At 35.0% G+C, this 27,927-nt stretch overlaps 1 protein-coding gene across 2 annotated transcripts in view; it reads right to left on the bottom strand.

Moving 5' to 3' along the window:
- LOC127858061 (antiviral innate immune response receptor RIG-I-like) overlaps positions 1 to 22,457 on the bottom strand; it is a 35,383-nt gene extending 12,926 nt beyond the window's left edge. For both annotated transcript variants that reach the window (XM_052394937.1, XM_052394938.1), the window contains exons 1-3: positions 22,323 to 22,457; positions 5,669 to 6,476; positions 4,804 to 4,956 (exon numbers count right to left, since the gene is read on the bottom strand). In XM_052394937.1, the coding sequence (XP_052250897.1) occupies positions 4,804 to 4,956; positions 5,669 to 6,139 (624 nt within the window). In that variant the 5' untranslated portion in view covers positions 6,140 to 6,476; positions 22,323 to 22,457. The remainder of the gene's footprint in view (positions 1 to 4,803; positions 4,957 to 5,668; positions 6,477 to 22,322) is intronic.
- Between the last annotated feature and the right edge of the window lie 5,470 nt (positions 22,458 to 27,927).

Raw genomic sequence — 27,927 nt, 5'->3', positions numbered from 1 at the left:
ACAAATCATTGAGAATATTTAAAGAATTTTATATAAATTGTGTATGATTATAATAAAGATTGTATACGAACGTGCGTTTTTTGCGCACAAATCCATTTTAAATTGTTGGTATTTTTTGTAAAGTTCCATTTAATTAAAACGTACAAGGAAATAATAATATCTTATATAGTTTTGTTTATTATTTTAATAAAGAAACTTTGGCGGTGGTTTTATTTATTAATATAGTAGAAAAAACTCGGAGATGATACAAATATTCAAAGAATTTACCTAGTATTTTACATTGGCAGAATTAAGAATTTAGGAATTTAGATTATTTAAGACAGTTTTGTTTATTATTTTAATAAAGAAAATAAGGCGGGTTTTGTTTATAAGAATGATAAAGAAAATTAAAGAGGACGAATAGATAAAATTATTGGAAAATTTAAAAATAGTTTTCCGAATTGTAAAAGAAAGAAAATAGGAAATAAGAAAAATAATGTTGATTGCGAATATGAATAGGGCAGACACACAAAAAAAAATTATGTAAATATGTATATACGTCATTGTGTTGATGCAAATATATGTAGGATATCGGTAATATTGAAGGTCTTGAGTAATTTTAAGTAAGAATTTAAAGCGATCTGACGCGTATAGCGCAGTGAAAATATAACGATATGTACGCATTAAATTTCTAATATAATTGTTTAAGGGTAACAATTATATTTTATGAGCACGGCTGACTGATCAGCGTTCGGACATACCGAGCCCGAGGTTCTGATAACCTTAGCGTCCTCATGAGTAAGAGAATTTATCCCTGTGCCATCGAAGCAAATTACGCTATGGACAGAAGATGCGATGTCGCATAAGAATTATTTGAGTAGTTCGATTAGGAGCAAAGACCTGAATTTTGAAGTATACCGATACGTGTTCTTATATTATGAATGCATATATATAAAAGTCTGCCTTGTCATATTTGCGCACTTTTACAAGTGCACAGGTCAAACATGTCAATAAACCTATGCCCAACGGCAAAACTATAGTGATAAAGACGAGGTTTATGAAACCATGATATGAACAGGTACGTCTATCATTACCCATTACTCTAGGTCAATAAAGTGGCGCGCGCCTGTCAAAAATTTACCGGCTGCACGTGCGTAAAATGATTATGCCTAAGGCGGTACACAAGTCATATTAAGTAAATGGCTTGTCAGATGTCAAACTGTCATGTACTTATCCGAAGTATGTTTTGAGGAATTGACTAATATTTTTTCGTTGTAAAGAATTTATTTTTTTGAATAAGATATCACAGTAAGTTGTCATGACGATATTTAACAATAACTAAGGGGATATTTATAAATGTTTGCCATGATTTTGAACAACTGATACTTGTATCACCACGACGCAGATAAAAATATCGAGATTTGAAGATAACGCCGAAGAAGAGCGACTTCGCGAGACAACGACTTCCACAACGAATAGAAGAAACAAACAACATAATTAGAATGGAACATCACGGCGTTTACTCTCAAAGTGAATACCTGGTTCTATCGCTAAAAGAAGACCAACGCCAGAAGATTTCGAAGGACAACAAGTGACGCAACACTGGACACAATACTTGTGACGTTAAACACTATAGAGTAGATGCAGCCGTTCAACTGTTTGACGTGCGTAGATAACGCATTTGGAATGATACTTCCGAGGCCTAAGACATCAAGGAGAACACTGCTATAGTTAATACCTCGTGAGCATTATGGCCAATAGAAGATCTTAATGTCCCGAGAGAAATGAAGACGCTGGGGCCATCAACAAAAGTACAAACGACAACGAAAACAACAACAACGATGAATACAACGGAAACGACAATCGACGACGCAAGTTAAACATCGGAAAGCAGAGCTGAATCAACAAACGCATTCCAATCGCCACGGACGAACCTACAATCGGCTTATCTTCATGACGGCGGCAATGACTTCAATGAAACATCGTATTCGCCGCGAGCTACAACTTCAAGACATCATGGACGACACCAGATGTACAGATGGCCAACGATCAACATATGATGTTCTACACAACATTTCGATTGACATTTAAATTGTATATCAATTACTAATGTTATTTATTTCAGCAGAGATGCTTGTCAAGGAAATTATATTGTTATCCGCATATTTTCCATCATTTGAGTGTGTTTATATGAATGTAGTTTTTGTTATTTAATTAGTAATTCAATAGTAAAATTTTAAAAGATTTTTTTAAATCATAAAATATAAAAAAATCAAATTAAGGGGGAAAGTTGTGTAACATAACGCACACAAAACGCATAACATAACGCACACAAAACGCACATTTGGGGCATTGTTGGATTTATATAATGATCGAAATTTGTACCACATTTCATACAATCTTAAATAGGCAGCCATCTGGATCAACAAATCAATAGTCTCGGGTTATAATTACCGGGCACGAATATTTGCTTACCGTATGTGTCAATATTCGGTAATTCCCGTATGTATTCGTTAAGTGTCCGTTGCATACGTCATATTTATGTTGCAGACACGTGACTTAACAAACGGCCAATCAGAATTGTACATGTAGACACGTGACGTTACACAGCCAATCAGAATTGTACATGATGACACGTGACGTTACACAGCCAATCAGAATTGTACACGTAACAATTATCAAAGCTTTCGTTGTTTATATCTATATTTATGGACAGTCTTACTTAAACGGCCGAACATACAAGTCGCAGTATTGCTGGCTTTCGCGGGATGGGCCCGTTGCGGGCTTCGCATGTATCTTGTATTTGACAAACATTTTGGAAACGTTGTGTTGTGTTAATAAGCAGAAATAAAACGCAAAGAAATCAAAAATGAACTTTGTTGGTTATTACTGTGTGATATCAACGAACAATGTGTAATTACGCTACAAAACAAATATATACCTTAATACGTCAAATACTCAACTCAACTCAACTCAACTCAGTTTATTAAGTAAATAAAGGCCGTTGGCCCAAAATACACAGTATTTGATATAAAATATTACACATGTTTGTAGTTGCGAACGCATCATCTTAATACTAAAATATGTCAACATATTACATAGTGTTAATGTTACATTAAGAATATATCAGCTTATTCAATTTTGTTCAAAGGATTATACACATCATCTTAATACTAAAATATGTCAACATATTACATTGTGTTTATGTTACTTTAAAAATATATCAGCTATCAAATGTTGTTCAAAAGATGATACACATACAAACACAATTTCAAAAGTGTGTCATTATCTGTTTTGCTCATCAGATTAGAAAAGTCATGTACAGAATTTCCACCCATATACCAGTTATATAGAAATTCTCTACGGACAACGTCATATTTACTACATTGAAAAAAACGCATGGTATTCACAATCAATAATGGATAAATGTTTCTCGATAAAACAACAATAGCATTAGTAATAGCAAATAGCAACAAATAATAGCATTACGTCAAAACGTTATCTTAATTGATTTTTTTAAAAAGTGTGCTTCGCAATGCGTGTCAACTCCTTTTAAGATTAATATTTCATAACTTAATACCAGTAAACCAATATAGACTGAACCTTGTGTTCTAGATTATTTTAAACTAATCACTTGGCCTAAGTATTGTCAAAAATAACATTTCATCAAGAATGAGGGATACATGAACCAGGTGACTTAGATTTTGGACGCAAGTGACTAGGATTTATACTGGGTTTAGACATTGTCAAGATTAACATTCTGACCATGTTTTGGCATGATTGAACCTGGAAACTGAAATAATGAATTTACATTGTTTCAGGACCGGTGTGAGCCAATGAGTTCTGATCAAGTGCCATGAAAATTGGACTAACAATGTGAATTGTACAGTTTTTGAAAGTTTTCACAATAGCCATTTAAGAAAAATTACCCGACTTCTGGGGCCATCTTTTTAAATGAAACAAAACCATTTTCAAAGTCGACTGAGGTATCATTATATGAAATTGGTGACCAAAATCGATGAAGATTGGACCCCGAATGTGACTTCTAAAGTGTTTAAAATGTTTAACTATAGCCATATTAAGAAAATTGACCCGCCCCATGGGCATGTTTGTCGATAAACTACAACTATTTTCTTACTCGGTCGAACTATCATTATAACGAATGTTCTGACGATGTTTCATAAAAGTTGACTAAAAATGTGACTCTAGAGTGTTCAAAGGATGTCACTATAGCCATATTGGGGAAACTGCCCCGGTAAACGATTTTCGAACTCGGCGGATTTATCATAAGACAGATGTTCTCACCATGTTTCATGAAAATTCGTAAATAAATTTGACTTCTATAGTGTTCCCAAGCTTTTTCTTTCATTTGAAATAGTGACTTTATTTTTTACCTCACGCGACCCATAACCCTGGCAAATAAATCATTCAGACAAACTTTCTTACCAAGTTAAAATCATTTAGACAAACTTTCTTACCAAGTTGTATAAAGATTAGACATTATATTTGGCCTCTAGAGTGTGCACCTGGTAAATGTTGACGAAGCACCACGAACAATACACCAAGAACGACCGACAAAATACAATCACAAAAGTTCACCGTGAGCACGTTGTGGTCAGGAGTGTTTAAAAGTACTAATGTATTACAACTGGTATCAACCTGTTTCATACCCAACAAATTTTGGCGTGGTTTTCAAATTATGGTTGAGCTATGATACATATATATTCGGTATCCATTTAAGCACTTTTTGGTGATGATTACAGTCTAGCTTAAATTTACTTGTGATGCACTATAATATCCCAAATGAAAGAATATTTGTCTTACACTTTCCAAGTACTGTAGTTGATCCGCTAATCTATACTGATCAAAGTGCTGAAGCTGTAGAGCATTCTTTATATCCAGAATGTACTCTTTGAAGGAACTGGTGTTGATCTTCATGCTTCTTAAATGTGAAACGTCATTTCTAATGCTTCGAATCTGAAAGAAATAAAATGAATTGATTGATTTTTAGGCATAAAAGCGACGACAATATTACAGACCACTTTATAGATGGTATCGCACACTAGTGCTTATAAGGTTTTGTGCTATACATGTACATAAGTATATTAATATCTTTACATATTGTTAGCATTTCTTAACTTGAAACATATTTGATTGCATAAAACATGCAATGGCATTGATAGTTTTTTTCTGGTTCCTCTCTCATTTAAGTATAACCGTGCCAGTTCCCAATCCTTATATCGTAAGAAAAACACCCAGTTATTACTAGCACCTCTAGAAAGCAAAAATATGTTTCAAAAGGGGGATTATATTAGTATACATAATAATGCTTACATACAAATTATACAATATACATGTATTAACAATCTTTGAAATATATTCTTTTATGTTATAATGTTAGTGTGTTTGCTGTATCAAAATGTATAACCTTTACAGCACTGAGGCTTTTGATCAAACGTATGCCATCGTGTTTTGATTATAACGAAATGTTCACAGTGTTACGCACATATTCAGACAAACGTTCGAAGTGAAAGACATTTATGAAATGATGTGAAATTACAGGGAGTACATGTTCAAGACCCTAATTATCATTGAATATTCTTGATATGAAAAAAAATTATAGTTACATAATTGTGTATGCAATATATAAAATTAACATATATTTTATGATAGAGAGGAAAACAAATACCTTATCTAGATACTTTAGGTCATCCCCAAAGTCCCGTTTCAAATGGACGTTGTTGAAACAAATCTGAACAAATGCTGTAACATCTGCCTGTAATACATCTGACTTTTCGGTGTAACCAGATGTTTCAATGAAGCACTTCATCCTTTCCCATGGTCCAGATAGCTTGTTAGACCACAGTTCCGATTTGGAATTCGACCATTTAGGGTTCTTGACATGTTCACTCACAATAAGATCATATAACTTTTCACACGTTTTTTCCGGGCACAGTTTGTTTCGTATTGTTTCCAGATTACAGGTAGAACATTTATATTCAGCAACCCCCAACACTATTGTTAAACATGTAATGTTATCATTATATTGTTCTTCACTTTTCGTTTTCAAAAATTGATTAAAACAATCTGTCACACAGCGGAAAGCGAGACAGACCTTCACCCAATTTCGGGTCTCCTCATTTGTTAATTCCTTATCCATGTTATCTTATAAAACAAACATATTTATAAACTGACTTAAATCGAATGAAACATAACCTATTTCGTTAACATTAACTGCTGTCTATGTATAGATATAAAATGTGATTCATCTTCCAAACGGTGTGATTGCTTGTATGCCTGTGGTCCACTTGTTAGATAAGTGCTTCAGAGTACAGCAATGACATTTTGGCACAGTGCGCAGCTCGTACGCTTACGTCCTTACTGTTTATTTTCTCGTTCTTTTTCTTCACATGATGACAGACATGTCAATACACACATCATCTATACACGTTGGCAGGACAATTTAGAAATTGGTTGGTTGAATCGTAAATCGCATCCTGAATGAGACATAGAACATATACAAAGGCTTGTAATAGATTTAAAGGAAGGTTATCGTACTGTACTGAAGGACAATGTATTGCAATATTTTAAAGTTTGATCGAGGCTTAGGCAGTTTCAGAGCCAATGATTTGTACACGCGTTTAATAGTAAGATCCTCAAACTTGTTTTTTTATAAACCATTTACACTAGAATGTGTCATTGTACAAAGTATGGCGAAATAAAATAGTTTTACTATAAATAAATATTGTTAAATAGTTAAGTAGATTCTTTATGGCAAAAATACACACACACATTTAACAGGGTATCGAGTACCAAGCGGGTGTTTCTTTCTATACAATCATACACTTAAAATTATCGTAAGTAAACAGTCTTACTCTTAGTTGAACATTTAATTTAACTCAATTGCATCAAACGTCCAGGGCTAAGAAAAACAATATCGAGTCCGTTTCCTGGGTAGAACCAGCACTTGTTTTTTAGGAGATGTTAAGAACGTTCCCACAGAGGAGATCGGACCTTGCCATTGAGACAACTAATAACTCAATATTACATATGCCTAATTTATAAACGTTTGCATGTACATTTTTATAAACAATATCACAGTGTATCCAACTGATGCTCCTTGTTAAGATGACTTGAATCTGTGGTTTTCTCTGTAGTCCATCATTGAATCGTTATGTTAAACTAGAATAACTCTGAATTTTAAACCCTAGTAATTAATTAATAACTTGCCTCACTATTTGTTTCTTGTTCATTTGTCGATGTTCTCGTAAATACAACGTGTTATTTGCAAACATCAAATCATTTTTAATAAAGAACATATCGCATATTATACATGCTGAATGGATGATTGAATATACGAACTGAAACAGCACATTAAGTCTCTTACAGTGTACACAGTTTACCATCTGATGATTTTATTAACGCAATAGGTCAACCTATCCCTTTTGGCCTTCCTTACCCTTTTAAAGCCACTATGCAAATAGTCTGGCTTAATGCCTAATAATAAATAAATCATCTTCTTTTATGCAACACACTGAGACGTAAACCTGTAAATTGTGAAGATATTAAGTGGTACATGTACCTTAAACGTATGCAAATTATCTGTGTACACAGGCTAGTCTAACTAACAGACAGGGATGTGAATCAAAACATGTTAAACTTGCGCTTTTTGATGCTAATTTTACAAAACTCTGAACTTGCTATTTGGATAAGTCAGGAAAAGCCGTTTTACGAAATTGATTATCAACAAAAAACAAAATCATCATCATCAAATACAAAGACAATATCACAGAATCATTACTCTTCATGTTTTGTTACAATGGTATTCAAAAGCAACATCAAGTAGCGTGTTCGCATGGTGGCACACAATCATATAAAGACAAAAACCTCCACAGACCAGTAGTCATGTTTAGCAGAACAACTCAATTGGTAACAAAGTTTTTTCTAAGATTTGAACTGATGACTAAGATTTTAGACGCACATGATCCAATATCGAATTAATTATATATATTGCCAGTTAAGCATTCCCACAAAGTTACATCAAAATTGATTAATAAATGTGCCTAGTAGAGCGGTAACTTTTTTAAATAAGATTTCACCTGGAGACCTTTTATTATGCAGATTGATATGCAGCCTAGATATTGCAAAGATATATATTTTGCTTAATTTGTATCAAGTGTGAGTCATAAGTGTGAGCTCTAGAATGGTAACAAGAATTTTCTAAGATTTGACCTGGATTACCTAGTTGTTTGACGCACGCAACCCGAATTCAAACTTGGGGTTGATATTGTCTAGATAAACAGGTCCATTAAGATCGGATAAGCAATTCGAACTGTAGAGTGGTAAAGTTGACGACGCACACTGCAAGACGCACACTGCAAGACGCAGGACAAAGGGTGATCACAACAGTTCCTATTGATCACTTCATTCACAGCTAGCTTAAAATAATATTCAGTGTGTGTGCATACATATGGTGGAATTCTCATCGTGTCTAAGACAGTTTTAATATAAGAATTTATAACATTTAAACGATTTAAGAACGATTGGCTAAATATCGGAAAATCCAAACTTTCGTTTTTTTCTGTTAAGAACATCTAAGAATATATATTTTTTGTCTTTACAAATACTTGCGTTCTTTAGACAGGTTTCGCTAAAAAACAGCTTGAAATCCAATCTTGAACATATGTTTCTTCTTTATCTTAAAAAGAGCTTGAAATCCGACCTAAGAAAATGATTCTTTTATGACAGGGAAGTAAGGAATTTTAAAAGAGATGACGTAAAATGAAAAAACAGTAATTTGTTGTTAATAAAAATTAATATAAGACAATTGGCGGATTGACGTTTATATGTTTCTTAAACGTTTAAAATTGGTGCGAACCCTTTTATATCTATTTAAAAAAATACAGTCATTGTATAATAATAATTCATTATGTTAGAGTTAATATAGATCATTGCCGAAAAAATCTCAAAAGTAATAATAACGGATACAATAGTCACAGGAAAGTTATCAATTCTCACGATTTTAAACCATTTTAAAGTTAAACGACATGATTTACAAATTTATTCGTGACATCAAGCCTGATCAAGTACCAAGATAGTATGTATACAATCATTCTCATTATTGCTTATGATTGAAATTACAACCAATTATAAAATAAACAATGCTCTTTTACATATTTCATAGTGAAGGAAAGTGAAATATAGTCAGCAAACACTGATTTAAAGTAGTTCATGTACATAAAGAAAGTTTTCAAAGGCAGAAAGGTACCTGTATTAATTTTCATGTAGTGTGGTGTTTAAAAATACGATGCGAATATATAGCTGCCTTTACATTTTTACAAACATTTCTTATTTCAGAGGTGCACTTTGGTATCAAGCAGCTCACAAAAGATGGAATAATAATACATAGTAAACTCATTTAATATACTTATTTGTGTCGTATTAAATTTATTCGAAAGATGGAATTATATAGTAAACTCATTTAATATACTCAATTGTGTCGTATAAAAATTAAATGGAAAGATGGCATACTATAGAAATCTAATTTAATATAGGTGTGTCGCATTAAATTAAACATAAAAGATGGAATAACAAAGTAAACTCATTTAAAATATTTAAACTATTTGTGTCGTATAGACAATCCCAGAATCGATAAATTGACCGCCGCCATATTTGCTATTACGTGACCCGCTAATCTTGACGGTACTGAAGAATTTGGCAGATTACAGCGTAATCGTAGTGTAAACCCGCATTATTCCAATAAACATTACTTAATGACTTCGCACAGTAGGATTGAAAACAAATTGAAACATGAAACCAAGTGTTGATTTGTTGAACATCGTTAATCAATATAAGTTAAATAAGAAATATACACGATATATTTATAAAATATGTGTCTCTGCAACAATATTCAGTGACAACACGTAATGTTTAAGGCCAAGTTTGCTTTTTTAAGCATACCTTTCAGTAATGCCTTTGTATAAAATTTAATGATTTCGTTATGGAATAAACTATATTCAATGAAAATTATAAAGTTTATAGAAATATCTAAAGTCTGAAGTAAACGTTGTGAACTTAGCGTAAATAGTGCCGAAAATATTAATTGGCGAAACTTTGAAAGATTTCAGATCGAGGTAGAAAAATTTATTGAAAAGTAGATATCTGCCTTATTTGAGCCTGTATTATTTCTTATAAAATGCCGTACGTCTATAATTCCGGAGATACTCAATAAGAAACCGTGTAAGATAACAGACCGAGGCCGACTTTTTTATTGAATAGTACATATTTTTGTTTGTATAAACATTTTCCATTTCGATATAAATATTTCCTTTGTAAGTGTCATTTTAAAGGAAATATAAAAATATATAGCCGAAATGAAGTTTGTGATTCTAAAATTGGTCCGGAGTACCGGAGCTATTCATTTTCAAAACTGTGTAAGATGTCAAAACATGGCATACTTTTTTTATTGAAAAGCACATATCAGCTTTTGCCTATAACTTTCTTATATTATTATTTAAATAACGTTTAAATTGTTATATCAAAGTTTATAGTCTGAAAAACAAATTTTAAGCCGTTCTCTATATTTTCTAAACTGATTTCATTATCAAAAAGGTGGGGATATTGTGGTGATCTCCGCCGTCCGTCCGTCCGTCTGTCCGTCTGTCCGTCCGTCTGTCCGTCCGTCCTGGCCACTATCTCCTCCTACACTAAAAGCACTAGAACCTTGAAATTTACACACATGGTAGCTATGAGCATATGTGCGACCCTGCACTATTTGGAATTTTGATCTGACCCCTGGGTCAAAAGTTATAGGGGTTGGGGTGGGGCCGCGTCAGAAATTATCACTCATTTTTTTAGGTTATTTTACATTTACTTCTTTATTTCTACACCGATTCACTTCAAATTGATACTGGACCTCACCTATGACAATACGGTCAATCTCAACCATGCATGGCCCCATTCCCAACCCTGGGGCGCCCCGCCCACATAGGCCACACCCACCAAAAATTTCCATTTACTATAATTTTTTCATTTCTACACGGATTCACTTCAAATTGATACTGAACTTTTGTTATGACATTAGGGTCAATCTCAACTATGCATGGCCCCAATCCCAACCCTGGGGCGCCCGCCCACATAGGCCACACCCACCAAAAAAATTCCATTTACTATAATTTTTTCATTTCTACACGGATTCACTTCAAATTGATACTGAACTTCTCTTATGACATTAGGGTCAATCTCAACTATGCATGGCCCCATAACCAACCCTGGGGCCCCGCCCACATAGACCACACCCACCCAAAATTGCCTTTACTATAATTTCTTCATTTCTACACCGATTCACTTCAAATTGATATTGAACTTCTCTTAAGACAATACAGTCAATCTCAACTATGCATGGCCCCATTACCAACCCTGGGGCGCCCCGCCCACATAGACCACACCCACCCAAAATTGCCTTTTACTATAATTTCTTCATTTCTACACCGATTCACTTCAAATTGATACTGAACCTCTCTTATGACAATACGGTCAATCTCAACTATGCATGGCACAATTACCAACCCTGGGGCGCCCTGCCCACATATGTCACACCCACCCAAAATTGCCTTTTACTATAACTTCTTCATTTCTACACCAATTCACTTCTAATTGATGATGAACTTCTCTTATGACAATACGGTCAATCTCAGCTATGCATGGCCCCATTACCAACCCTGGGGCACACCTAGGTCAAACATTCGGCGTGGGGATACGCGTCGGCCTCTGCCGCGCCATTTCTAGTTATTTATTAAAATTTTCTTAATAACATCTAAATTCACGATAAACATGTTCAACATGAAAAATATAAAGCCTTAAATAAACTTGAATAGTTCCAATTGTTTTCTCTAGATGTCCCAAACTTGTTTCTTTATTTAATAAAGTCTAAATTTACGATTAAAAAATAAAAACACGAATAAAAAGGGATTTTGCTTCATTTATTACTGATGATTAATTTCAGTAAGAAAAAGGTCTTGAAAAAAAAACATCAGCGATAAAGGAGCGAAATTCACCGAATCCGCTCAATGGGAGGCGATGTCCCAAGTGTGGATTAAAAGCGTTTATGGGTATGCCCGTGACACCACATGTGTAGATACCGTAATTAAGATAACATATTACGCGTCGCCTTTAAATAACATGTTAAATGACAATCAATTCTTGCCAGGGATCTTTACAAATAGGTCCTTGTTGATGCGGAGTTTAATTTCTCTTAAATGAATGCAGATGCACCTTATTTCTACTAATTACGTAATAACTGATCTTAAAAAAACACAAACTATTATTTGATTATCAGATCGATAACATTAACTATTTAAATCTTCAAATATATTCGATAAAATCGTTTTCCTTCTTGTTTTGTTCAGGGACCTATACAAACATATATGTCCCTGTTTTTTCTTCAGTACCGTTCTGGAGGCGCGCGCGAGTATTCAGAGGCGGTAATCCGGGAGTTATCAATTTCTGGGATTGTCTATTAAATTAAATGAAAAGATTTAGTAATAAAGTAAACTCATGTAATATGCTTGTGTTATATTAAAGTAAATTGTAAGATGGCATAAAATAGTAAACTCATTTAATAATATACTTAAGTCGTATTAAATTAAATGGAAAGATGGAATTATAAACTCATTTAATACACTTGTGTTGTATTGAATAAAATCATAATGGAACTCATTCTTTGGGTACAGTTGTTTACAAAGTCGGCAATAATGTTCGTCGCGAGGAATATTATTGTGTATGGTATGGTCTGTTTTCTTCAAGGATGAGAGAAAGCTTTTATTTACAAACCAGCCATTTATGTTCGTCGCGGGGACTATCATGGTCTGTTTTCTCTAAGGATGGGAGGAAGCTTTTAGTTTTACAAAAACAAAACATATATAAGCCAGTAATTGATCATAATATAATAACTTTCCATTATAAGTTTTAAACAATCTAATATACTTATACATAGAACAGATCTGGAGGAATTTTTAACAGACAAAACTAATTACAAATGTCCTTAACTGAACACAGGTATTCCATCCAATCATGAAGCTTTTTTACAGGCTATACCCTTGCATATTTTAATTAATTAGCTTAATAAAACCTCAAACCCTGCGTTCGTTCTTGAAGGGTCATATCGAGGTATTTCCTCTTAATATAGACTCGGATTAAAAATATGTATATTCCCGCTTTTAAAGAAAATATATCTACAGTAACAATGAAATATTGATTACCTTGTAATAGAAATATAAACAATGCCTTTTTTCTCCAAACGAGCCTCCAGTTGGACTTAAACTCACGGCTAGTAAAGAGCCTACTTTAATTAAATTTTACTATTCTAAAGTAACGCTATTGATAGATGACATGCAGTCTAAAGTCGTACCATGTTTTTTAACACTGGTCAATGTACGCAATTCCGAATACTCTCTGCATGTTCAAACGACACATAGACACAAATTGTGGCCCAGTTACAATTACGCGTTAAAATCCATCTCGCAGCATTTCAGTATCTGTACTCGGTCACTTAATCATCAGGGGAAGACATAATTTACTATCGATAAACACAGTTTTACTTTCAAGATGAGAAAAAAGACACTACCAAAATAGTATAGTGTCACATTATGAGAAAATCGTTAAATTATCTAACCAGAAACGTATGCCGTACTCGGTCAGCACGTCTGGAAATCGGTCATACCCGCCTAAAAAGGCAACCCTTAATTGCCAGTTTGCTGTATTTTCCTTTTTTTTCAATTTTATTTTGAAATGCATTGTGCTAAAATATGCCATTTACAACTCGCAATGAGATTTAAAAAGACCCGGGTATTGCGATGATGGGTCTTATGCCATATGCGCCAATCATAACTATAGCCCACATAGCCTGTGCATCTCTCAGTCTGGTCAGGAGATACAAAATGAGACCATAAAACCTTGAGTAATTCAATAGCGGAAAGCATCGCCTCTGACCAGATTACGCAAATGCACTGGCGGGGCTTGAGCTATGCTGGTCGAAACGACATAGGACCCATTTTCGCATGACGCGGCTATGAATCTGTGATTTGAATGTTTCGAAAAAATACTGCGTGTAAAATATTAGCATACAATATATTTTGATGGTGGAGAAATAAACTCCTAATAAGCCATGTGAGGACACATATGACGTGAACTCCCGTAGTATAATTTGTATCTACTAACACTTAAGCGTGGTTTGACTACAATAACACACATTTCATGCGGTGAATATGCGACTAACAAGTGAAAGCACACACAAAATAGTTGAACTTTTGTTTTCAATTTAATTATTTAGATACGAAAATATCATACTTTATTTCATGGTCAACATTTTCACAACTCATTTTCAACGTTTTATAATTTGAAAAGTGTGAATATAAACAAGCTTTACCTTATACTATTGCGTTGTATCACCCGTGCAATTTAGAATACATGAGATATGGCCGCTACCTGTTGAGAACACAAGAACATTTCCCAGACTTATCAAATTTTACCCCGCTGTAGAAGCAAGCACTATCAATGAAGTTACGCAACAGACGCGTGATAGTGTATTTGACTCTCAATATAACACTACACTTGTTGATCAGCAGTAGTTTTATTGTCCCGCATCTATGAATAGCCTCAGATTATGAATGACCTGTGCTGAGCAAAAATACCACGTGATAAAGACGCAGCAGATAGTGGACTATTTTAATCATTTTACACGATATTCACTTGAGGTTTCCATTTATGAATGAATATAGTTGAAGATCTCAAACATCTAGCATTAAATATACAAATCTTTCTCGGCGCGGATGTGGCAAATGCGGCAGTTATCAGGTTTATCGTAGTTAAGAAAACTGGCTTGAAACGCGTGGTATTAACCTGAGTCAACTAATTAAACACGAGATGGCTTAAATACCCGTTTGGTTTCATATCATCGTGCCTCAGAACGTTACTGTTCAATAGCTCTGGTTGTATATAATCATTCGGTAATTAAATTACAATAAAGCTGTATTCTCGTTTATAAGTATATAATTTGAATCTTTGTGAAATGAGTTAAATGTGCATATCCATGAAATGTTTCGTAAATAACGCTGGATCAAATGCGAAGATATGATCACCTAAAACCGGTTTAATTCCTCAGTTATTTTGCCTTAAAAGCTCTAGAGCAGTGACCCTAGTTTTATTCTTGTATTCTATGTGTTATGAACGTGTATGTGTCTTGTCTAGTGTATTTATGTTGTTTCTCGCTGTTTGGAAATTGGTTCAATGACAGAAATAAAGGAATGCAAAGTCTCATATCATTGTGTGTCGTTTCACAATTAACATTTAAACATCAAATACTTTGATATTAATAACAGTACCATTCGTTTCACCTTGAATTTGTGTTATATTATTATATGAATTAACACACGCTGCATGCCCTTTCAACACTTAAAGCAAAGCTAGTCCCTTAAATCAAGTTAAAATAATAAAACCTAATCAGTTGGAGTAGTTTTCAGCAGGTTTTTGAGCTAATTATTCGAATAATAACTGCATTCGAATTAATTGCACACCTCTTTAGTGTAAAATGCTAGTTAAGGTCCGTTAAAATGAATAGAAATTGAATAATTTCATTGAACAATGTGTTGATTTAGAAGTCGCAAAAGCGCACAGACCAGAAGGTAAACGTATGTTGAATGTATCGAAATTACATAAGTGCAATAGGAAGATAGCGTTCGTTGTTCGATGCTCTAGTTAACATAAACAAAGATTCTTAGAAATCGTACATCCTGAAAAACATGCTATACCTGTGATTGTCAATAGACAATATAACTAAGACACCACATTATGTGTACAAGATACAACAGATGAAAATGTTTTACCTTATCAAACGAATATTGTGACAAAACCAAAGGTATCGAACAATTTTCCACTCGCAGTCGACAATAACAATATGCATTGTGAACACAGCTCAAAACCATACACACGTGACGCCAATAAAGAAAACCTGGAAACACCGATATTCCAAAGTGTTCGCCCAATCCACGCACGCCGTTACCACACTGGCGGCATCTCAGAAAATTCGAACTACGCTGGCATAAAAGCTTTCCTGACTGAAAAAGGAGTTGAACCCGAGAAACTCAAATTAATAAACACTAACCGCGGAACTTCAGCTGCTAAAATATCATTCTATCAGAACGATTGGCAACGAATAGAGAAAAAAGACTTCTGGCCGAAAAACATTTATTGTAGACGCTGGTACTCAGAACAAAAATGGAACGCATTACTCCATACGGAAACCAAAATGCAGAATAGTGCATATGACGCAAACATTCAATTGCCTCCACCGATACCCAAACAATGGCTGTAATACAATCGACAACTCATTCATGCAATGTTCTCACATGGAACGTCCGCGGCATCATATCATCGGCAGGCAGCCTCAGCCACCTCCTTGATAAACACAGTGTAGATATTGCAATCGTGACTGAACACAAGCTGATGAAAAAATCTCAACACTTCCTTGAAACAATTCATGCAAACTACACGGCACACTCCATCTGCGAAACGGAAGTGACCCCACTATCTAGATGCGGCAAAGGGGGAGTCGGAATATTATTTAAAAAGACATTGTCCTTCTCCACCAAAACCATCAGCTTAACTGAACACAAAAATATATGCGGAGTGAAAATATGTACTGAAAAATCATTACCAATCTTTGTGTTTGCAGTATATATGCCGCCTGTGAATTACGAAATTGAAGAGTATATTGAATACATTGATTGTTTGCAAGGACTCGTAAACCGGTTTTCCAACGAAGGTATCATTCTCATATGCGGTGACATGAATGCCGATATCACGAGTGATAATGCGATAAGTTCGGATCAACGTTCCACACGATTACGAGAATCTCTGATCAAAAACAAATTAACGGCTTTAAAAACAATGAGCAAACGCGACTTTACATTTAAACCAACGCAGAAAATACTGGACTATGTGATAATTGGTGATTGGCAAACTGATATCATAAACTACAATAACATAGTAACCGAAGACTGTTGCTCAGTGTCGGACCACTTCCCTATAAAAACTGTGCTGAAAATACCTGTCACAAACTTTGACATTAAAAGTGATGATGTAATTACATGGAATAAATGTACCCGTTTGAATTTAAACAACTATGAAGAACTATTAAAAGCATATCTCTCGTGCATTAATACATGCCAGCTACAACCACATTCGACAGACATTGAAAATCTGTACGAGCATATAGTCAAATGTATGAAAAGTGCATCTCAAGCTTTGCCAAAAAGCAAATTTAACAAAAACGCTAAACCGTATTGGAATAGCTCTGTAAAGGAAGCCCACAATGAACAACGCCGAGCGAGAACACATTGGATCGAAAATGGAAAGTTACCCGGCAGAAACAATCCGTACTTTAAACAATACAAGGATTCAAAACGAAAATTTATTAATTTACAAAAGAAAGCCATAGCCGATACAAATGAACTGTTCTACAGTGAACTAAACACGGCTGCCGATAGCATGGACATGCGTACTTTCTGGAGAATGGTTCGCTTGAAACAAAATAAAACAAAAGAGACTATAAATGAAATAGAAAGCGGCAGTAGTACCCTACGAAACCCAAATGACATTACAAGTACCTTCAGTTCATATTATGAAGACGTGTTTACTCCTAAATACTCAAACGTTCATAATACCTATCTTCATGCTGAATTGGACAATAAAATACAAAAATTCTTGCAATCAAATGACTTTTCGAAAGATAAGTGCCTAGCCAAGGACGTTTCAATTAATGAAATTGCGGAAATAGTGAAAACGCTTAAATTGAAAAAAGCACCTGGACACGACAAACTAGTTAGCGAGCACCTAATACATGGCGGGGATTGTCTGCTCCATTACATCAAAACACTGTTCACTCTGATGTTACAAGCGACGTATGTTCCATCTGGATGCAAGATTGGAATAATCATCCCAATTCTCAAGAAAGGGAAACCGAAAACTGAATGCAGCAGCTATCGCCCTATCACACTACTTCCGGTTTTATACAAACTCTTTGAAAAACTTCTCCATTCAAGAATAAGCAAGTGGTGCATCGAAAATGAGAAAACATTTCCGAACCTTCAACAGAACGCCTACCAAAAAGAACTGGGTTCGATCTCCGTGTCGTTCAACTTACAGGAATGTGTATATTTCAATATGGAATACGACTCCTCCTCGCACGTGGCACTGCTGGACACTTCCGGTGCATTTGACAACGTCCTTCACAACGCATTATTTTTAAAACTACTAGAATTTGGAATAAAAGGAACAACGCTGCGGACGTTAATGAATTGCTACACGGACATAAAAAGCGCAGTTTGCGTTAACGGGGTACTTTCAATGCCATTTCCGGTGCGACAGGGAATCAGACAAGGCGGGGTCTTATCAACTTGGCTGTACCTCCTATTTATAGACAAGCTTTTGTGTGATCTGGAGTCATCTGGATATGGAACCACCGTTGGCCACCTACAAACCGGAAATCCAACCCTAGCAGACGATCTCACGCTCATTTCAAGCAGTGCTAAATCATTGCAGCGCCAGCTAAATATTGTAACGAGATATGCGAACACATGGGGATATAGACTTAATGAAGACAAATGCATGTATATGGTCTGTGGAAAGAGTAGAGTCTTGCCACAGACTACAGTTAAAATCTACAATAAAATACTGCTCCCCGCAGAATCAACAAAACACGTAGGAATAAAGCTTCACAGATCGCTGAAGTCGTCACACGCAGTTGACTAACGAATACGGAAAGGTCGATAATCGGTGTATTCCCTAATGACAATAAAGGAAAGCAGATTCGACATTAATCCGCTAAAAATGGCCAACATCGTGGATAAGGTATCCATCCCCACAGCACTGTACGGTTCGGAACTCTGGGCATCACTGACGAACTATGATGCCTTACACTAGAAAGGTTTCTGAGATTTGCAGCAAAAATGTGTCAAAATTTGCCAACGCGCACAAGAACTGACATGTCATTAAGCTTAATCGGTTGGCTACCAATAATTGCGAAAATTGACTCAAGAAAACTGATGTTCTTCCATAAACTTTGTTGTATGAACAGTAAATATCTCACAAAATAACTATTTGAGTACCGACTAGCGCTTTTTAATATCCGGGGCAAATCATCACAGCAAGGGTTTATACCAGACATTTACTCAGTAATGGAAAAGTTTAGCCTTTTGAACCATTATTCAGTTTATCGCGATTCCAGTATTATCCCTCCTAAACTGATGTGGAAACGTATTGTAAACAATGCGATCCGCAACTATCACACGGAGCTGTGGACAGTGCGCGTCACAGGGAACCCAGAATTTGCGCGATTTAGTGTCGTCCATCCTCACATCAGGGCCGCCCGCATCTGGACCGCGGCGAGGACACCTCGCGAAACATCGGAAGCCTCGGCAGCTGTGCGTGTCCTAGTAAACACGCGGGAACAACCATCCGGAAACAATTGCAGACACTGTGGTCACATAACCCTAGACAGCGACACTCATGCTATCGCCTCGTGTCAAAGATTAATAGACTATAGACTGACAATCCTACGAGCGTGTAACATTCTACCCAATACAAACTCATATGATATGGTGACACTATTGCTATCAGCGGCAAACACCCTCGATGACGAGACAACCAGGAGTATATGTAACTTCATTCATATGTGTGTTACGTAAAATTAACTGTAATGTGCCTTAAAACAAACAGACGTCTTGTGGATCTCTTTATATATAATATTCATATGTAAATTATGGTTTATGTAAATAGTACTTGATTCTATATTCATATATGTGAATGTATATTTGCTGCTTTTTTATATTGTATGTTTCAAAATCAATGAGAAGTGGAAATAAAGAGTACATATATCATTATATGAAGTTTCTGTTGAATCACGTTAATACATTTTGAGTTAAATGAATCATATGGAACACGAGAGATTGGTGGAAGGAAAGACGGAATAACTTGGACATTTAGTTCAGTTACATGGACAATCTGGATTTCATTATAGAGTAAACAAGGTCCTTTCTTGAACTTACGAACGGGTGTACAAAGCAAAACAGCCTAGCTACGCCACTGCGTATTGAAAAAATGTATCGTATTGATCCAACAGTGAATACGGTTGTCTTGTTGCGAGTATAAAATTATATGAAATGGCCGTGTCTCTATTCAAACCCAAAGAAGTGTGCGCGTGAAATGACAAAAGAGGATCTAATGGATTTACTAAAATATACGCGTGAATGAATCTCATTCAAAAAATCCATTATACGATCAATAATAATTGTATTTTTATTGATTGAGTACAAACTTGAACACTTAAAATGTGGATGTGAAGAAACCAATAAACAATTTGTTACGCTTTATGTCGGTTTAAATAAAATGCGATCAATAACGGTTAGGAAACCTCTTTTTCTCTACGGATAGCGATAAACATGTTTGTGTTTTGCTGAAAATACCAATAATACATTCCTGTTTTAACTAGATTATGCCTATGCGATGTTCCGGTTCTGCTTACTTATTGTTGCTGCGGTTATTGAGATTGACTTATTTTTATTTTATTTTATCAGATATTTTAAACTCTTGCCAATTAATGTGAATCAAACATATGATGATTTAATAGAAATGTTATGTTCTTTTTAAATCAAATAGTATTTTTTACCAATATAGGTCAACAAGATGATGAGACGTATCCCTTTAAATACAAACACGGCATTAGTAAATATTTAAAAAAAAATCCAAATGCTGTTGTCTTGCAATACAATTAATGTACATCATGGTCGTTGAAATATAACTGTAACAAATTCGAAAACACAAAACGATAAGTATATGTTGTCTTTATGTTTTAAACAGCAGGTCAATTACCAAATGCTGGTTTGGTTATATCATACACAAATGAAAGTGTATTATGTCCGCCGTGGTCAATTGAGTTACTTTTATGCACGGATGCATAATAAGAATCTGATGGAACATCATCGAAACAATTCAGTGTATTTTTACATAAACACAATACCGGTATCGGGAAGCGTCGGAGAACCGACACATTTATGAGAACTACGTCGTGCTTTCGAAGTTGCCCGAAGCCAATCACGCATGCGCTCGTAAATGTTCGGGTATCGTAGCCGGAAATTCACATGGAATATATTGTGACACACACAAGAAAGTAGAGCTTTTGGGGTATAGCGTTAAATCTATGTTATCAGATCGCATCTAGCGTTGATATGTTTGCTATTGCTATAAGGAACATTGATTTTGTATGTTTTAACTTTATTTTTCGAAAAATTGTACGACATCTTCGTTGAATTTGAATGTTAATTTATTCCGTTTTTTTTTTAAGTTAACTTCCAAGTTTGTGAATACTGACTATAAGTAAACATTGATATCATCAATTAGTGATACTACTTCAACAAAAACGTGTGTGCACATTATCTATAGTTTGGTTACACATAGATATTGATTCTTAATTGACCAAATTTATATATATAATCTACAGCCGATTTGTATGCTTTCTCAAAACACAATGACTCTTTTTTTTTCACTTTTTCGGGTATTTGAATTGTGTAAATAGAGATACATAATCTCTTGATAAGTTTTAAATTATAGAAAAGCTAGATTGTCTTAAGTAAAATATGTTTAGATCAATATAATTAAGATTAGCATTAGAGCCAGACTCTTCTCGACAATACTCCAAGGAAAGGACAGGGTCTGTTAAATCACTTAAACACGTATCCCATATCAACAATCGGTCACTAAAATAATTTTATGTTGACTTAGTTAAGTATTTTAAATCAATTAATCGGTATGTACGTATCTTACATGATTTTAAACACAGTTTTATATGACACGTATTTGCCTGTTTTTGTCAATGTGGCAGACGAACGCTGTGAAAGTAAATAGCAAAAAAGTGTACATGTACAAAAAAGTAACATAGCAACTTAAAACGAAAGTTAAAATCGTATCAGATAAATAAATACATACTTTAGTTAACGAAACTTGATCATGCAGGCACTTGTTGACAAAGTCAGATTCCCATGATTTAGGCAATTATATTGCCCCTTAATATCATATCAATATTGACCAACGCTTCACAGTTTTTGTGATAAAATTGTTTGCAAATCCTCGATTTTCAGAAAATAAGGAAGATCAGTAAATAAAGTAAGCGTTTATATATGTAAAGGTTTCATTAAGCAAGTATTAGTTTTAGAATTGTATTTGAAATCGCTTTATGATGACAGTAACACAAAATGGGAAAGTGTTACCTGTAAGTATCCTTATTAACTTACATATTTTCATAAAATCCATTCCACAAACTAACCCGTCAGGTAGATAACTTCAATCGATATGTGAATTGTAGCCATGCGACCAGATTAATGTGAGTAATATTTACCGCATACTGTTATCGCTGCATACTGATGAATTTGTTTAAAGCTGACTGGTGAACCAAAACAACAATTACAATGTATTCGGGAGCTGTCTTGCATTTAAACCAGTCAGTTGACAAAGCGTGGGTAGCCTCATACCTGATAACGATATTTAAAGGGACTTGTCAACATACTTTTGTATTTTAAATGAATATAATCTCATTTTCTTACACAACTAAAGTAGTTGGAATAATATACGCGCTTAAACATTCAGAGCAAACGCATAAACGCTCTAGATTTTTAATTAAAGCGGGGTTGCACGATTTTTTCAAATATTCAAATATAGTTCACCACTGGTACACTGCCAGTGGGTGTATATGACTAATAGTGTTTAACAGCTTGTAAAACGAGATTGGCCAGTCTAGTGTCTATCATTGAAATCTGTACATATTGGCTGCTTTCAGGGAAAACGGGGCTTAATGCATGTCAAATAAGATTAGCCTGTGCACACTGGTTAGCTTTATCGATGATTTGAAAAAATCAAAACATCTCGACCTGTGTTTTAAGACACACTCTTTATAAATTTGCCTTTTACTTTATTGACCGACATTTACATATCGCATCTCATCAATTATAACTTATAAATGGCACATACTTTGTTTAGGTCCGGGAAGTGCTAAAACGCACACACAACACTAAGAAAACAAGCCTATGTAAATTAACACAGGGAAGCTGTGGCACTCATTACAAAGTACATTGAAGCGATGTATTCGACGAAGACACTTGGAGAGTTCCGTCCTAGAGCGTTAATTCATTCGTTACGAATGATAAAACTGGACTAAGAGGGCTGGAGCAGACATTCACACGCTCGACTGCTGGTGCGAAAATATTGGTCTCGATTATGCGACAAGGGAGGAATATAAGCCTAGACACTGAACGCAAGACCAAAACACAACCATGGGAAAGTCAAAGAACCAAACATTCGAATGTTTAAGTGGCTTATTAAATATATAGGTCCACATATAATGAAACAATGGTATAAATGAATAAACCTGGTATTTCGTTATGATATGCATCCAACTAATGGTGTCTAACTTATGCATACGTAGAACGAGAATTCACAAAAAGAAGTCCAGGATATCATGGTTTAATAATACTCTCTTAAGAATTGTTGCGGACACGTATGAAAATATTTTGTTTTGTTGATACACGGCTAAACTTTAATGTTATTACATTGTATATATAGTTAATACCAAATGATATATGCAGTTCCTTGAAAGCCCGACACAGACCCCGTTTACATATACATGCTTTATGCAGAAAAACGGCCGTTCGAGATGAGTTATGATGAAAGTCATTTTTATAACGCCTTTAGGTAGTAGGCGATTAGGATCAACAATATGTACAGCATCAGGGCACAGATAACGCTTGGTGCTGGGGTCACATAGTAACATATCAACCCATACCGGTAGGATCCTTGAGTTAAATCTGAACTAATATACCCTATTTCAAATGTAAACTTTCACCTACACTTCATATACCTTTCGTACTTTTTTTCAAGAATCCTTATTTTCAATAAGCCGCCTTTTTCCATAAATGTTCAACATACATGCAACTGGACATTTTTACTCAGATCTCCATTGTATTTGAAGTTTTGTAAAAGGACATAAAGCAATTACAAACGTTTATCTTGTTATATACAATGTTTCCACTTTATTTATTTCAACTTCTTACTCAATAAAACGCTAATAACAATCAATCACACTAATGTCAACATCTGATTTTTACTGTTCACGTTGTAAGGTTTCATATATTCAAACTCTACGCGATGTTTAGATATAAACGAGTTTCTTGATTCGTTTCTAGGAAATATATACGATTACCAACATAACTCAATTCATTGGAGACTTCAATAAACGTGTTGGCACGAGTGAGGACTTTATCGCTGGTGTAGACAACCTACCAGAAAGACAGATCATTGACTATCAAACATCACCCTATTGTGAAGCATTCATTGACTTTCTCCTTAGTGCAAATCTGTGCATTCTGAACGGTAGAAACTGTATAAATAATGACTACACAAGCATCTCGACTAGAGGTTGTTCAGTTGTTGACTACTGCTTGGTACCATACGAGCATTTATACCGATTCAGTAACTTTAAAGTTATAAGAGCGACAGAGTTAATTAGAAGCCAACCAGAATAGACAGGAATCGATTGACATGTCTTACAATGAGTTTTTGAGTATTTTGGTTGCGGAAATGAATACTCATTTAAACCCAAGGGATGTTACTCGTAGTAATGCAAACGGGAAAAGAGGACGAGTTAGTAAACTTTGGTGGAATAATGAATTGACGTCGGAGTGGTCTGGTTTACCCATACGTGAAAACATGTGGCTAAAATGCAAAAATAAAGCTCAAAGTCAAAGGCTTAAAGCAGCATACGTTCAGAAATGGAAACAGTTTGACAAATCGGTACAGAGACGAAAACGAAACTATTGGTACAACAAAAACTGCTTGAGGCATGTAACAACACAAACAGACACGATTTTTGGAAAGAAATAGGAAATATCGGCGTAGGAAAAGAGCGAAACAAATCAATCCCAATGGCAGTTATTCTTGAGGATGGTACAATATCAACCTTACCACAACAGGTGCTTGATAAATGGAAAAAGTCGTTTGAAACACTTTATAACATGCCGACGACAGAATCGTATAGCACATCCGAAGCTTGATCACCACTGTCTGTTGGACAACATACACTAAATAACGGTATAGACATTCTAAAGATCGAGAAATCAGTCAAATCACTAAATAACAACAAAGCCCCCGGATATGACGGAATACCAGCGGAGACTTCAAAAAATAAACTCACGATATACTTTTTACACAGCCTGTTCAATGTTTGTTTTGACATCGGCAGTGTACCTTCAGCATGGCAATACGGACTCCTATCCCAATTCTTAAATGTAGTAATTCCGACAACAGAGATCCAAGTTATTACAGAGGAATAACGGTAACATCAGCTATATACAAAGCGTATTGTTCTGTGCTTAACAATAGACTTACAAAATGGGTAGAAACTAACAATATTCTATCCGACACTCAAAACGGATTCCGCCCACAAAGAAGCACCATCGATCAGCTGTCTACTCTCACAAATATTGTTGATGCACGAAAGAATCGCAAGGAAAATACTTTCGTCGCATACGTGGACTTTTCTAAAGCTTATGACCGAATCAATCGACATAAATTATGGTCCAAGCTAGAAACTATTTACGGCTTAAACAGTAAATTCTTAAATGTTCTGAAATACCTTTACGCATCCGTTAAATGTGCTGTTCGGGTAAAAGATAACACTTCGGAATGGTTTTACGTAAAATCAGGATTGAAGCAAGGCTGTTTGGTTTCAACGACTTTGTTTAACCTCTTTCTCAACGACGTAAGCGATCTATTCGAGCAATCAAACAAGGGCGTGAACATTAACGGCAAAATCATAAGTCACCTTTTTTACGCCGACGATCTAGTTTTAATCACAGAGAATGAGGAAGATCTCCAACCCCTATTCACTTTATTATCACAGTGGTGCGATCTAAATAATATGAAAATTAGTCTTGATAAATCGAAGAATATGCATTTTTGACCCCCTTCCAAAGAAAAAAACGAACTTTAATTTCAGGTGCAACAATGACGTTATAGAATGCGTGGAAAGCTACCGTTATCTTTGCTTAATGTTAACTAACACTTTGGACTATAACGTAACGGCAAAACATGTAGCGCAGTCAGCTACACGAGCCCTTGGTCTTATCATCGCAAAGTTTAAAGCATTTGGCGGGATGCCATACGAAGTGTTCTCAAAACTCTGAGAGGCAAGTGTCTGGCCCACAATTAGCTACGGAGCCGCAATATGGGGAACCAGAGAGTTCTCGTGCATTAATGCAGTCCAACATAGAGCTGCCCGCTTTTTCCTGGGGGTCGGGAAGAACACACCAAACGCCACTGTGAACGGGGACATTGAATGGACGCCACTAATAGTAAAACAGTGGAAGGCCGTTATCACCCATTGGATAAGACTCTCAAATATGGACACCAATAGACAATTTTACGTTTAGGGCCGTTTCTTCTCATAATAAATGCTGGCCACATTTTGTTAAAAAGACCGTTAAACCGTTTTCTTAACATGATTTAACCATAAATACATATGTCAGTGAATCACATTTAACACGAATAATTGATTTGTTCCAATCAAATATGTCAAATGAGTTAAATCAGACATGGTTAAACCAAATTAATTCATTTACTGGTAACAGTAAAAGTACCGGTGAAAATAAACTACGCCTTTATAAGACTTTTAAAAGTACATTTAAAGCTGAACCTTATGTTAAAAATAGAACTATAACTAGAAATGAAAATAAGTGCTTTGATCGCTTACAAATGTATTCAAATGAATAGCCCATTATGTACGATTTTTACAAGCTGACAAACATTTTGACGCATGAACAAAAAATTGCTTCTGCGCCTTACTTACATATGTGTTTTTTTTTCAAATGTAAGTCAAAGTAATGCATTCATTGCTATTTTGATTCAAGGTTCATATTCAATATATAAACAGTCATTGTTACATATGCGGTTAATTATTTGGTAAACCAGTTTGCATCAATATTTACTTACAGTCATTTTACTAATTAAACCAATTGCCTAATATACCCGTCCCCAACACCAACATTGTAATTCTGCGCATACATACAAATGAGCTTAAGATGAAGTTCCGAGTATTTGGCAAGAACACGTGAACATATTAAAAAACTTAGGGAGAACGCAATTGCAGCGCACACTGAGAAACAATTGTAAAGGAAGGTACAGTTTTGTTTGACATACATATTAAATGTTTCATTCACGTATCTGTATTTGACAGATGGGATAATTGGTTTTTTGTTAGCAGAACGTTTCCTATGTCATTTAACTTTGAGTTAAGATTACATGATACCATGTTCTTACTAAGATAATACGCGTTGAACAAACCAATAAAGTTCGTATGTGATGGTTTGTTAACAGTCTTGCATATTGGAAAAAAAGAGTAAATCAACACTTAACAAAACGCACATATTCGTAAAATACATATTAAGAAGCTTGTGTTCATTTAGCAACTGTATTCAACAACATGTCTCCAACTAGAACATATCATGTGATGTGTACTTAGGACATAATAATACATTTTGAATGTAGTTGTATAGTTTTTTCCGTGATGTCTCTCGGAAATACGCTTTGACCATATAACGCGGCAACCCAAAGGCTATAAGTTAAGTTTTAATGTAAGTCCACCTGTTTTAAATATGTGTTACACGGCAGATTTAATTAATCAGTTTCATAGCTATATATATATATATATATATGTTTTGGATATTTACTTTTCTTATTTGGTGTGAGCGAAGCCAGCTGTACCTTAAAGATAGTTTGTTTCAATCCAGATATCTGAACACGACATTAGGTAGGGTAAACATGTTGCAATTCAATGAATTTTGCAATACT

The sequence above is a fragment of the Dreissena polymorpha genome, chromosome 14 (genome assembly GCF_020536995.1).
Source record: "Dreissena polymorpha isolate Duluth1 chromosome 14, UMN_Dpol_1.0, whole genome shotgun sequence".
Classification (NCBI taxonomy): Eukaryota; Metazoa; Mollusca; class Bivalvia; order Myida; family Dreissenidae; genus Dreissena; species Dreissena polymorpha.
The sequence above is the reverse complement of the archived record's forward strand: the minus strand, read 5'-3'. Positions and strand labels throughout refer to the sequence as shown.